This window comes from Rhinoraja longicauda, chromosome 28 (genome assembly GCF_053455715.1).
Source record: "Rhinoraja longicauda isolate Sanriku21f chromosome 28, sRhiLon1.1, whole genome shotgun sequence".
In the NCBI taxonomy this organism is placed as follows: Eukaryota; Metazoa; Chordata; class Chondrichthyes; order Rajiformes; family Arhynchobatidae; genus Rhinoraja; species Rhinoraja longicauda.
The window spans coordinates 5,011,021-5,025,266 of record NC_135980.1 but is presented as its reverse complement, the minus strand read 5'-3'; the positions used below and the strand labels follow the sequence as shown (position 1 = coordinate 5,025,266).

The 14,246-nt window shown below is 45.3% G+C and overlaps 1 protein-coding gene across 2 annotated transcripts in view; it reads left to right on the top strand.

Moving 5' to 3' along the window:
• LOC144607181 (uncharacterized) overlaps window positions 1-14,246 on the top strand; it is a 127,350-nt gene that overhangs the window by 109,762 nt on the left and 3,342 nt on the right. For both annotated transcript variants that reach the window (XM_078423854.1, XM_078423853.1), the window contains exon 3: window positions 8,754-8,967. In XM_078423854.1, coding sequence (XP_078279980.1) covers window positions 8,754-8,967 — 214 coding nt within the window. The remainder of the gene's footprint in view (window positions 1-8,753; window positions 8,968-14,246) is intronic.

Below are 14,246 nucleotides of genomic sequence, written 5' to 3'. Positions count from 1 at the left end.
AACAAGACCAGAGGACATTGGATGGGGCAAGATTTAATACCAACTGGAGGGGAACCTTTCTCACACAGAGGGTGGTGGGTATCTACACCGATCAGCCAAAACATTATGACCACTGACAGGCGAAGTGAATAACATTGGTTATTTTGTTACAATGGCACCTGTCAAGGGGTGGGATATATTAGGCAGCAAGTGAACAGTCAGTTCTTGCAGTTGATGTGTTGAATGCAGGAGAAATGGGCAGGAGTAAAGACCTGAGCGACTTTGACAAGGGCCAAATTGTTATGGCCAGACGACTGGGTCAGAGCATCTCTGAAACGGCAAGGCTTGTGGGGTGCTCCCGGTCAGCAGTGGTGAGTACCTACCGACAGTGGTCCAAGGAGGGACAAACCACAAACAGGGTGTTGGGCGCCCAAGGCTCATTGATGAGCGAGGGCAATGAAGGGTTATCTGAAGTTAGAGAAGTCAAGCGCAAATTGGAGGAACAGCACCTCATATTTCACTTGGGTAGTTTACACCCCAGCAATATGAACATTGACTTCTCTAACTTCAAATAGCCCTTGCTTTCTCTCTCCACCCCTCCCCCTTCCCAGTTCTCCCACTAGTCTTACTGTCTCCGACTACATTCTATCTTTGTCCCGCTCCCTCCCCTGACATCAGTCTGAAGAAGGGTCTCGACTCGAAACATCACCCATTCCTTCTCTTCTGAGATGCTGCCTGACCCGCTGAGTTACTCCAGCATTTTGTGTCTACCTTCAAATATTATGATAACTCTTAAATGAGTTGATATTTCACAGACAATTAGGCATTGACAAAAAATATTGCATTTGTTAGTAATGCCTCATTTCTGAGAGAAAGAATAATTTCCTTTTTAGATTCATAGAGTCTTAGAGTCATACAGCGTGGAAACAGGCCCTTCGGCCCCACGCCTACACCGACCAACATGTCCTATCTACACTGGTCCCACCTGCCTGCATTTGGCCCATCTATATACTAAAACTCTCATTTGTTTGTTTGTTTGTTCCTGAACTACAACCAAAACGGTACACGATAGCGCGACAATTTTAGGTCCACCTTACTCACCATCGTCCCTTTGGTGCGAATGGAAGAAGTTTCATTGAAATCGGTTATATTGTTAAAGTTATTCACATTTTAAAGTTTAAATCTATCTCCTAGGGAGGAAGGGGAAGGGGGGTAGGGGGAGGAAGAGGGAGGGGGGAAGGGGGGGAGGGGGAGAGGGTGCTGCACCAATGCAGGAGAGGTTTGGGCCCATCGGGTCCACTTGATCTAGTGTCTCTCTAAACCTGTCCTATCCATGAAGTTAATCCAAGTTATAATTTTTTTTTTTTTAATAATGGATTTTGAGAATAACACTAATTTTCCTCAAACCCTGTTATTGCATTTTTTATCTCCCCTTCGTGTGGTTGCCACTTGCTAAATGCCAAAAAGAAGTGTGTTTCTGGGGTGGAGTTTGGATGGAGAATTACAAGGATACACTCCCTCTGCTTGAAGAAATTCCTAGTTACATTAGTCTCGAATGGCTGACCTCGTATTTTGAGACTGTGACCTTTGGTTGTGAACACCCGAGCATCGCCCCGGCATCTACCCAGCCAGCTCCTGTGTGTCTCAATGAGATCACCTCTCGTTTTTATAATCCTAACAGGATAAAGAGTCCAGTCTTCTTAATCTCTCCACATATGGCAAATTACCACACCACAAATCCATCCAGACTCTCTGCTGAAGTCTCATTGCCACAGGCAATATTTTCCTTCGGGTAAGGAGATTAGCTTCCTGTGCAATATTCCAGGTGCAGTTTCATCCTATATAATTGCTCTTGTGCGCAAATCATCTTACAATAAGCTCATGTTCATAAGTCATAGGAGCAGAGTCAGGACACGTGGCCCATCGAGTCTACTTTGCCATTCAATAATGGCTGGTCTATCTTTCCCTTTCAATCCCATTCTCCTGTCTTCTCCACATAACCTTTGACGCCCATACTAATCATGAATCATATCATATCATATATATACAGCCGGAAACAGGCCTTTTCGGCCCTCCAAGTCCGTGCCGCCCAGCGATCCCCGTACATTAACACTATCCTACACCCACTAGGGACAATTTTTTTTACATTTACCCAGCCAATTAACCTACATACCTGTACGTCTTTGGAGTGTGGGAGGAAACCGAAGTTCTCGGAGAAAACCCACGCAGGTCACGGGGAGAACGTACAAACTCCTTACAGTACAGCACCCATAGTCAGGATCGAACCTGAGTCTCTGGCGCTGCATTCGCTGTAAAGCAGCAACTCTACCGCTGCGCTACCATGCCGCCCAATCGGTCAATCGGTCAATCTCTGCTTTTAAAATATCCAGACATGTCCTCCATAGCCCTCTGTGCCAATGAATTCCACAGATTCAGCCAAAGTAGATGCGTTGGATCACTTGCTGAGTATATTTAAGAGAAGGATTGGTAGATTTTTAGATATCAGTGGGTTGTGAGTATATAATACTGGAACATGGCACTGAGCTAAGATATCAGAACTGGTTTTACTACATAGTGGGGCCAAGGGTGGAATGAGAACACAAGAAGCAGGAGAAAAAATAGGCCATCAGGCCCTTCAAGCAGGCCCCATCATCACCCATCTATCTAAGTCTTCAAATCATCCTCTATGCCTGTTCCACAGAGCTCTCAATTCCTCAATCTTTCAAACATGTATCTAAATACTTTGAACAATCTCGCTTTCACAACTAGGTGGACACAAAATGCTGGAGTAACTCAGCAGGTCAGGCAGCATCTCTGTCACCCATTCCTTCTCTCCAGTGATGCTGCCTGGCCCGCTGAGTTACTCCAGCATTTTGTGTCTATCTTCGATTTTAACCAGCATCTGCAGTTTCTTTCGTACACATACAGCTTTCACAACTGTCTGGGACAGAGAATTCTAAAGGTTCACTAGCTTCTGCAAGAAGTCGTTTTTACCTACCTCAGTTCTAAGCGATCGGCCTCATCGAGTCATACAGCTTGGAAGCAGCCCCTTCTCCCCAACTTCGACCAAGATGTCCCATCTAAACTAGTCTCACATGCCAACATTTGGCCCATATCCCTCTAGACCTCTCCTATCTATGTATCTGTCCAAATGTCTTATAGTTCATAAGTTCATAAGTGATGGGAGTAGAGTTAGGCTATTCGGCCCATCAAGTCTACTCCGCCATTCAATTCATGGCCGATCTATCTTTCCCTCTTAACCCCATTCTCCTGCCTTCTCCCCATACCTCCTGACACCCATACTAATCAAGAATACATCTTGAAACTATCGTGAAGCTATGTCCACTTGATCAAAACTCTCCAACTATGGGGAACATCTCAACATCTATGCAGTCAACCCCCTTTAGTGTCGAGTATTTTTCACTAAGATCTATCACAGATATTAAGACCATTTGTGTGCTGTGCCCATATACTTGCTTATTGCTCTCTGGAACTGTGTGATAATGGTCAGTAATTCATACAACCAGGTCACTCTGAACGCCAACTTTACATCAGTTGAGAAATATTCTGCATTTCCCTTATTTCTACCAAAGTGGTGACCTCACCTGTTCCTGTATTGTATTCTGTCAGCGACATCCTTGCCCACATGTTTACCCTGTCTATATCCCCCCCCCCCCCCCCCCCCAAAGCCTTTTGCATCTTCAACAATCCACTCTACCAGGCAGTTGTACCTTAAAGGGTGAAAGAGATGTGGTGAGAAGGAGAGAAGGGTCCCAACCCAAAACATCACCCGTCCTTTGTCTTCAGAGATGCTGCCTGACCCGTTGAGTTACTCTAGCACCTTGTGTCTATCTTTGGTGAGAAGGAGAGATTTGGATATGAGCATACGGTGGCGGCACGGTGGCGCAGCGGTAGAGTTGCTGCCTTACAGCGAATGCAGCGCTGGAGACTCAGGTTCGATCCTGACTACGGACGCCGTCTGTACGGAGTTTGTACGTTCTCCCCGTGACCTGCGTGGGTTTTCTCCGAGATCTTCGGTTTCCTCCCACACTCCAAAGGCGTACAGGTTTGTAGGTTAATTGGCTGGGCAAATGTAAAAATTGTCCCTAGTGTGCAGGATAGTGTTAATGTGCGGGGATCGCTGGGCGGCGTGGACCCGGTGGGCCGAAGGGCCTGTTTCCGCGCTGTATCTCTAAATCTAAATCTAAATCTAAATTCGAGAGCGGAGCAGTTGAAAGCAGGAGCAGGAATGGGTGTGAGTTAAGAACTATGGTGCAGAGCTAAGTTTAGTTTATTATTATTAAAAAAGCAGGAACAGGGTACTGATTCTGGATGATCAGCCATGATCATATTGAATGGCGGTGCTGGCTCGAAGGGCCAAATGACCTACTCCTGCACCTACTTTCTATGTTTCCATGTTTTTTGTCACGTGTACCGAGGTACAGTGAAAAGCTTTTGTTGCATGCTAACCGGTCAGCAGAAAGACAATACATGATTACAATCCGGCCATTCACAGTGTAGATATATGATGAAGGGAATAACGTGAATGACGTTTAGTGCAAGATAAATCCAGTAAAGTCCGATGAAAGATAGTTCAAGGGTTTCCAGTGAGGTAGATAGTAGTTCAGGACTGCTCTCTAGTTGTCGGTTGGATAGTTCAGTTGCCTCTAACCTTTTCTCCATGACATTCTGACACGTATTGCCTGTAATGTCTCTCTTTGTCCTGTAGCTGTGCACTGTGGACGGCCTGATTGTAATCATGTATAGTCTTTTCACTGACTGGATAGCAATTTAAACTAAACTAAAATAAACTAACCTCTCCCTGTATTACACATTCCATGTTGCTACCACTTGCAGTGTGAAGACCCAGTCAGTTTTCCAATTAGGATGTGTTTGGGTAGCAATTACGGGCAATATTTTAAATATTTTACACATAATAATATGATAATTGCTACATAATTGCTCGTATCACATAACATTATAATTACTATCTTGATACTGCCATGAACCTGCTTGTTTCTGTCTAACTCGTCCAATAAATCAGAGCAAAATGCCACTGCCACCTACTACATTCTTCTCTTTATACAGATGTAATGCTGTTTCACTCCCACTCAGTAAGCTTTTATTTTTCTTTTCCATATTGCCTGCCATTGCTTTACTTTTTGCAGAGATCCCTGTACCCCTGCCTATGGAACGTTTCCTCTACGGTACTCATAACTAACTACTCTGCACTCTGTATCTTCCCCTTTGCCCTTCCTATTATTCTTGAGTCTGGCTTGATTATATTTATGCACAGTTTCAGTCTAGTTCAACACAACGGGACAGGCAGCATCTCTGGACAGGAATGGGTGACGTTTCAATAGACAATAGGTGTAGGCCATTCGGCCCTTCGAGCCAGCACCGCCATTCAATGTGATCATAACTGATCATTCTCAATCAGTACCCCGTTCCTGCCTTCTCCTCATACCCCCTGACCCTGCTATCCTTAAGAGCTCTATCTAGAATGCATTCAGAGAATTGGCCTCCACTGCCTTCTGAGGCAGAGAATTCCACAGATTTACAACTCTCTGACTGAAAAAGTTTTTCCTCATCTCCGTTCTAAATGGCCTACCCCTTATTCTTAAACTGTGGCCCCTGGTTCTGGACTCCCCCAACATTGGGAACATGTTTCCTGCCTCTAACCTGTCCAACCCCTTAATAATCTTATATGTTTCGGGTCGAGACCCTTCTTCAGACTGATCCGAAACATTGCCCATTCCTTCTCTCCAGAGATGCTACCTGTCCAAAAGAGTTACTCCAGCTTTTTGTGTCTATCTTCAGTTTAAACCAGCATCTACAGTTCCTCCCTACACATTTAGTTTAGTGTGATTTAGTTTAGAGATACAGCGCGGAAATATGCCCTTCAGCCCACTGAGTCCGCGCCGACCAGCGATCCCCGCACGCTAACACTATCCTGCACGCTAGGGACAATTTACAACTTTACCAAGCAAATTAACCTATAAACATGTGCGCCTTTGGAGTGTGGGAGTAAACCAGAGCTCCCGGAGAAAACTCGCACAAGTCACGGGGATAAACTCCATACGGAATGAGGTATAAACTCCTCAGAGACAGCATCCATAGTCAGGTTCGAACCTGTGCTGTAAGGCAGCTACTCTACTGCTGTGCCATAGTATTTTCAGATCCAATTGGATAGAATGCAGAACAAAGCTTTTGGCTGTACCTCGGTACTTGCAACAATAATAAACCTGAACCTAAACCTAAACCCTATTTCTATGCCTTTCTCTCTCCCCCTGCTGAAAAGACTTTGTTCCGATTTCTTCCAAATACCTATGCTTGATTCATATTCTATGGGAACATTCCGTCAGCTCTCCATTTAATTAATTATTTAGACTACATACCCCTGACTCCATGTCCTGAGCTTCCATCTCCAACACATCATCAAATAACTCTTTTGTTGGCAACAACGATAAATCTAACGTTTTGCAACATTGCCCTAACCAATCTCGAAAATGGACTCTCCTCGAAAACTAATCTTTCCTCTACACACTGTATTACCACAACTGCAGACAAAATAAACAGTCTCTTTGACTCCCTCAATAACAGAGAATGCACCCTGCACGGCTCCCGCGGGAGCTGGGGTGGACATGAACTTGGAATTGCTTTCTTTGTTAAAACAAAGATAAATCAAAGTTATTCCACGGTGTCAGCAGTGGATGACCCCGAACCTCCATGGACCGGACCTCCAGGACGTCTTTCAAGGGGTCAGTGGAATCCATCTGGTCCCAGATATTAAAGACGGACACAAAATGCTGGACTAACTCAGCGGGGCAGGCAGCATCTCTGGAGAGAAGGAATGGGTCGAGACCCTTCTTCAGACAGAACTCTCATCGGAAAGAGGAGGAGAACTTCTTCATAGTCATATATCATATCATCATATCATATATATACAGCCGGAAACAGGCCTTTTCGGCCCTCCAAGTCCGTGCCGCCCAGTGATCCCCGTACATTAACACTATCCTACACCCACTAGGGACAATTTTTACATTTACATTTACCCAGCCAATTAACCTACATACCTGTACGTCTTTGGAGTGTGGGAGGAAACCGAAGATCTCGGAGAAAACCCACGCAGGTCACGGGGAGAACGTACAAACTCCTTACAGTGCAGCACCCGTAGTCAGGATCGAACCTGAGTCTCCGGCGCTGCATTCGCTGTAAAGCAGCAACTCTACCGCTGCGCTACCGTGCCGCCCATTACCTTGAGGAGATTTCACAGTAGAGCAGACAAAATGTGTAGGAAGGAACTGCAGACGCTGGTTTACACCGAAGAAAGACACAAAATGCTGGAGTAACTCAGCGGGACAGGCAACATCTCTGGACTAACGCTTTTACTCTAAACAAAGATTTTAGATCACTATTATTTTACTTGCTTACTTGGAGAGACAGTTCTTCAGTCCACAAAGTCCACACCGACCATTGCTCACCAGTTCACACCAGTTCCATGTTATCTCACTTTCCTCTTGCTTTAGCTGCACACTGTGGATCATTTACTCGTGGCAGTGAAGCCAGAACAGACTAAATGAGTCACCTTTTAAAAATAATTATGAAATAAGATAATAATTACAACATAATATTCCACCAGTGGGTTGCTCCATCATCTGACTGATGGGAGACTTAAAAAAATCCCAAAGACATGTGGGTAATTGGCCTCTGAAAATTGCCCCTAGTGTACAGAGTGGATGAGAAAGAGGGATCACAGAGAACTAGTGTGAATGGGTGATCAATGGTCGGTGTGGGCCGAAGGGCCTGTTTCCATGCTGTATCTGTAAAACTACTCCATCAGGGCAATTTCTATCTCCTCAGCCAAAAGGCACATTAGAATGGATTATTCAATACTTTTCTTCTGGTCTGAACAAAGGCATGAGAGAGGAACTGGCCAAGGTCGACTGGAAAAGGGATCCTAGCAGGAATGATAATAGAACAGCATTTGCAGGAATTTCTGGGCATAATCCGGAAGATGCAGGATCATTTCATTCCAAAGCGGAAGAAAGATTCTAAGGGGAGTAGGAGGCAACCGTGGCTGACAAGGGAAGTTAGGGATGGAATAAAACTAAAAGAAAAGATGTATAACACAGCAAAGAGTAGCGGGAAGCCAGAGGATTGGGGAACTTATAAAGGACAACAGAAGGTAACAAAACGGGCAATACGGGCTGAAATGATGAAGTACGAGGGGAAGCTGGCCACGAATATAAAGAAGGACAGTAAAAGCTTCTTTAGATATGTTAAGAGAAAAAGATTAGCAAAGACAAATGTGGGTCCCTTGAAGGCAGACATGGGTGAAATTATTATGGGTAACAAGGAAATGGCAGAAGAGTTGAACAGGTACTTTGGATCTGTCTTCACTAAGGAAGCCACAAAAAATCTCCCAGATGTACTAGAGGACAGAGGATCTAGGGGGATAGAGGAACTGAAAGAAATTTGCATTAGGCGAGAAATAGTATTGAGTAGACTGATGGGACTGAAGGTCGATAAATCCCCAGGGCCTGATGGTCTGGGCTATCTCGTGCAGGTTTTGCTCGCGTGGGTACTGTTTGCAAAAGGGTTATTTAGATTTTTATGTGGGCTAGTTTGGTGAGCCAAACCTAATAGCTTCTTATAATGATATAGTATGGAGTATCTCGAGTTGAAAATGTCAATAGAATGCTTGACAGACATTTTTGTTCTGTTCCTGGTCTGATTGATTCTTGATTGTGATCTCCTTTGATCTCTTCCAGGTGTTGTGGTGGGGTCCCTGTCCCGGCTTTGCTCCACTGCCATTGATCCCTTGGACACTAATGTTCGTGCTGTTCTTATTCATCAGAGATACGTTGGCAACTCCATTGAGCAGTTTCTCATCTACTTTATCAACATGGTTGTTATGGCGACCTATCTTCATCAGGAGCACCTGAAGATTATTCCCATATTATCTGGGCTCTTCGCAGTGGCAAGGTGATGATTACTGTGAAGTGGGCACTTTATGAGTTATGGGAGAGATGGCTTTATGAGATGTAGTGATCAGCGTTTCGTTTAGTTTAGTCTAGTTTATTATTGTCACGTGTACCGAGGTGCAGTGAAAAGCTTTTTTGTTGTGTGCCACCCAGTCGACGAAAAGACTGGACATGATTACAATCAAGCTGGCCACAGTACACAGTGGATAGTATGGTGGTGCAGCGGTAGAGTTGCGGCCTTAGAGTGCCAGAGACCCAGGATCGATCCTGACTACGGGTGCTGCCTGTACCGAGTTTGTAACCATCTCTCATCTGAATCAGTGAAGACTTTTCAAAAATAGCTTTTCCTAAAAGTTTCTCCCTGTGACCCATGACCTTTCCCTGAGTGTCCCTGTGACCCGTGACCTTTCCCTGAGTGTCCCTGTGACCCGTGACCTTTCTCTGAGTGTTCCAGTTTCCTCCCACTCTCCAAAGATGTGCAGGTTTGTAGGTTGATTCTGTAAATTGTTCCTAGTGTGTAGGATAGAACTAGTGGACGGGTGATCATTGGTCGGCATGGACTCAGTGGGCCGAAGGGCCTGTTTCCACACTTTATCTTTAAAATGCGACCTAAAGAAAATACAGGATAAAGGGTATATTATTTAGTGCAAGATGAAGTCTGATTCAAATCGAATTAATCAATCGAATCGAATTAATCAATCGAATTAATCGAGTTAGTTCAAATCGAAGGTATTTATTTCACAAAATGCTGGAGTAACTCAGCAGGTCAGACAGCATCTCAGGAAAGAGGGAATGGGTGACGTTTCGGGTCGAGACCCTTCTTCCCGAAACGTCACCCATTCCTTCTCTCCTGAGATGCTGCCTGACCTGCTGAGTTACTCCAGCATTTTGTGAAATAAATACCTTCGATTTGTACCAGCATCTGCAGTTATTTTCTTACACTAATGTTAATTCAAAGGTCTCCAATGAGGTACATGGGAGGTCAGGGCCGCACTTTACCTGGTGAGATGACGGTTCAGTTGCCTGATGACAACTGAGGAGAAATTGTCCCTGAATCTGGAAGAATGTGTTTTCAAACGTCTGTACCTTTGGCCTGCTGGGAGAGGGGAGAAGAGGGTGTGGCCAGGGTGAGACGCCGGTGGCCTTACATTTCTTCACACAGAGTGGTGAGTCTGTGGAATTCTCTGCCACAGAAGGTAGTTGAGGCCAGTTCATTGGCTATATTTAAGAGGGAGTTAGATGTGGCCCTTGTGGCTAAAGGGATCAGGCGGTATGGAGAGAAGGCAGGTACAGGTTACTGAATGGCGGTGCAGGCTCGAAGGGCCGAATGGCCTACTCCTGCACCTATTTTCTAAGTTTCTATGTTTCTTACCAAGGTAGCATGAAGTGTAGATGGAGTCCATGGAACAGAGGTTGGTTTGCCCGACAGTCTGGGCTACGTCCACAATTCTCCGCAATTTTTTGTGGTCTTGGATGAAGCTGTTTGCAAACCAAGTTGTGATGTATCCCAAAGAAATGCTTTCCACCGCGCATCTGCAGAAGTTGGTGAGGAGTGTTGGGGACATGCCAAATATCCGAAGCCTTCTAAGAAAGCGTACGGATTGTGGTGCTTTCCTGACCATTGCTTCGATGTGGCCGGTCCAGGACAAGTTGCTGGTGATATTTACTCCTAAGAACTTGAAGAGCTTGAAGTTCGAAGTTCGTGGAGTCATCGAGCTGTACAGCAGGGAAACAGGCCCTTCAGCCCGCCTAGAAAATGCTGACCGTTGGCATTCTGGGCTAGTATGAGTTGCCTGTATTTGGCCCCCTGAATCCTTCCTATCCATACATCTGTCAAAATGACTCTTAAAAGTCGTAATTGCATCCGCTTCTAACGCTTCTTCTAGCAGCTCATTCCAGAGCTATGGACTCTCCTCTGAGAGAAACAAAATTGACCCTGAGGCTCCTCATAAGTCTCTCTCCTCTCACGTTCAGCCTATGTCGTCTAGGTTTAGAACCTGCTACCCTGGGGAAAAGACTGTGAGCGATCACATTCTCCTTGCCCCTCCTGATCTTGAACATCTTAATAAGGTCACCACTCAGCTTCCCACGCTCCAAAGAAAGAAGTCTCAGCCTATCCATCCTCTCCCCATAATTCAAGCCAGCAAATCCAAATATCACCCCGGTGAATCTCTCTGCACACTTTCCAACTCAATGACATCCATCCCATTGCTGGGCGACCAGAACTGCACACAGTGCTCCAAGTGTAGTCTGACCCACGGCTTCCAAGTTCAGCACGACATTTCGACTTTTGCACTCAATATTCATCCTATGCCTTCTTCACCACACTGTCCACCTGACTCGTCACTTTGAGGGAACCATGCAACTGTACATGCTCCCAAATCCCGGCACGGTGGCGATAGTCATGGAGTTGCTGCCTTACAGCGCCAGAGACCCGGGTTTGATCCTGACCCGGGTTTGATCCTCGGGTGCTGTCTGTACCGAGTTTGTACCTTCTCCCTGTGACTGCATGGGATTTCTCCGGGCGTTCCGGTTTCCTCCCACACTCCAAAGACGTACTGGTTTGTCGGTTAATTGGCTTCAGTAAAATTGTAAATTGCCCCCAGTGTGTGGAGAGTGCTTGTGTATGGAGTGATCACTTGTCGGAGCTGTCTCTGTAGGCTCAAGGGCCTGTTTATACACGGTATCTCTAAAGTCTAAAGTTTAAATCTCTCTGTCCTACACTCTCTGGGGCTCTGCCAATTTCTCTCAAGCTAACAGTGGCTGAGTTATCCCATTGGAGTTTTTAAGATGAAGGGGGAAAGATTTAATAAGAACCGGAGGGGAAACATTTTTACACAAGGGATAGTGGGTAAATGGGACAAGGCTGTTGAAGCAGGTAATTATCATAACATTTAAGAGATATTTGGACAGGTACATAGATAGGATAGGTTTCGAGGGTTATAGAGCCTGCATGGGCAGGTGGGACCAGTGTAGATGGGATATGTTGGTCGGCATGGGCAAATTGGGCCGAAGGGCCTCTTTCCACACTGTACGACTCTATGACTATGACTGCCCAAAGTAAGTGAGCACATAGACTTGGATTTACTCGAGCATTTATCTTTGCCTTGAGTCAAGTTCCTTCAACCTGGACAGTGGGACCAGTATGAATATGGTCAAGGGATCAGACAAATAATATTAGCCATTTCTCCAGTCCTTACCACCATCCAGTGATAACCAGTGTGAACTAGCGTGAACGTGTGATCAATAGTCAGCATGGACTCTGTGGGCTGAAGGGCCTGTTGCCACACTGTATTTCTAAACTAAACTAAACTGAACTAAACACGAAGTAACTAGTTTACCAAGTGAGGAAATCGTTTTCTGTTTGTCCCTCGGTCTTGAATATTTCTGTTTGTTCCTTCTTATCATATAGCAGAACGAAGCATGACATGTTCTTACAGCCTTATGGTGTACATGATGCTATGAGGCTGCAGGGTGACTTGGATAGGTTGGGTGAGTGGGCAGAAGCATGGCAAATGCAGTATAATGTGGATAAATGTGAGGTTATCCACTTTGGTGGCAAGAACAGGAAGGCAGATTATTATCTGAATGATGTCAGATTAGGAGAAGGGGAGGTGCAACGAGACCTGGGTGTGCTTGTACATCAGTCACTGAAAGTAAGCATGCATGCACAACAGGCAGTGAAGAAAGCTGATGGCATGTTGGCCTCCATTGCGATAGGATTTGAGTTTAGGAGCAAGGAGGTCCTACTGCAGTTGTACAGGGCCCTGGTTAGACCGCACCTGGAGTATTGTGTGCAATTTTGGTCTCTTAATTTGAGGAAGGACATTTTTGCTATTGAGGGAGTGCAGCGCATTTTCACCAGGTTAATTCTCGGGATGGCGGGACTGACATATGATGAAAAATATTCATTGGAATTTAGGACGAGAAGGGATCTTATAGAAACATGTAAAATTCTTAGAGGATTGGACAGGGTAGATGCAGAATAAATGTTCCCGATGTTGGGGGAGTCCAGAACCAGGGGTCACAGTTTAAGAATAAGGGGTAGGCCATTTAGGACTGAGATGAGGAAAAACGTTCTCACCCAGAGTGTTGTGAATCTGTGGAATTCTCTGCCCTAGAAAGCAGTGGAGGCCAATTTACTGGATGTTTTCAACAGAGAGTTAGATTTAATTCTTAGGGCTAAGGGAATCAAGGGATATGGGGAAAAAGCTGGAAGAGGGTACTGATTTTGGAAGATCAGCCATGATCATATTGAATGGCAGTGCTGGCTCGAAGGGCTGAATGGCCTACTCCTGCACCTATTTTCTATGTTTCTATGTTTCAAGTCATTCTGAGTTGTATTAAAGTAACAATTTCCAGAATAGAGTTAATGCTCTTTTCATCGTGTGCAGGTTGACATGGATATGTCCATGTGCACACTAATAACCATAAAAGTACAGACATAGCAGACTGGGGAGTGTTGCAGAGCAGAGAGATCTAGGAGGGCAGGTGCAGGTTCCTTCTAGCTGGAGTCGCAGGAGAATAGAGTGGCCAAAAAGGCTTTTGCAATATTGGCTTTCAATAGTCAGAATACTGAGTATAGAAGTTGGGAGCTTATATTGCAGTTGTCTAAGGCGTTGGTGAGGCCGCATTCAGAGTATTGTGTTCAGTTCCGGGCACCGTGTTATAGGAAAGATGTTGTCAAGCTGGAAAGAGTACAGAGTAGAGGGTCTGAGCTATAGGGAGAGGTTGAGTAGACTGGGACTTTATTCCTTGGAGCCCAGGAGGATGTGAGATGATCGGAGAGAGATGTATAAAATCATGAGAGGAATAGATCGGGCAATCTCTTGCCCAGTGTAGGTGAATCGAGGACCAGAGGACATAAGTTTAAGGTGAAGGGGAGAAGATTTAATAGGAATCTGAGGGGTAGCTTTTTCACACAAAGGGTGGCGGGTGTATGGAACAAGCTGCCAGAGGAGGTAGTTGCGGCAGGGACTATCCCAACATTTAAGAAACAGTTAGAGAGGGATATGGATAGGACAGGTTTAGAGGGATATGGACCAAAAGCGGGCAAGTGGGATTAGTGTAGCTGGGACCTGTTGGCCAGTGTGGGCAAGTTGGGCTGAAGGGCTTGTTTCCACGCTGTATCATTCTATGACTCTATGACAAAGCTCCAAAGCAAAATGTTACAGATGCTGGAAGTCTGAAACAAAACCTGAAATGTTTGAAACACACAGTTGGCCAGGCAGGTTCGATCGAGCAAGAGAGAACTTTCTTGATTATTGAGGGCTTCAAAGG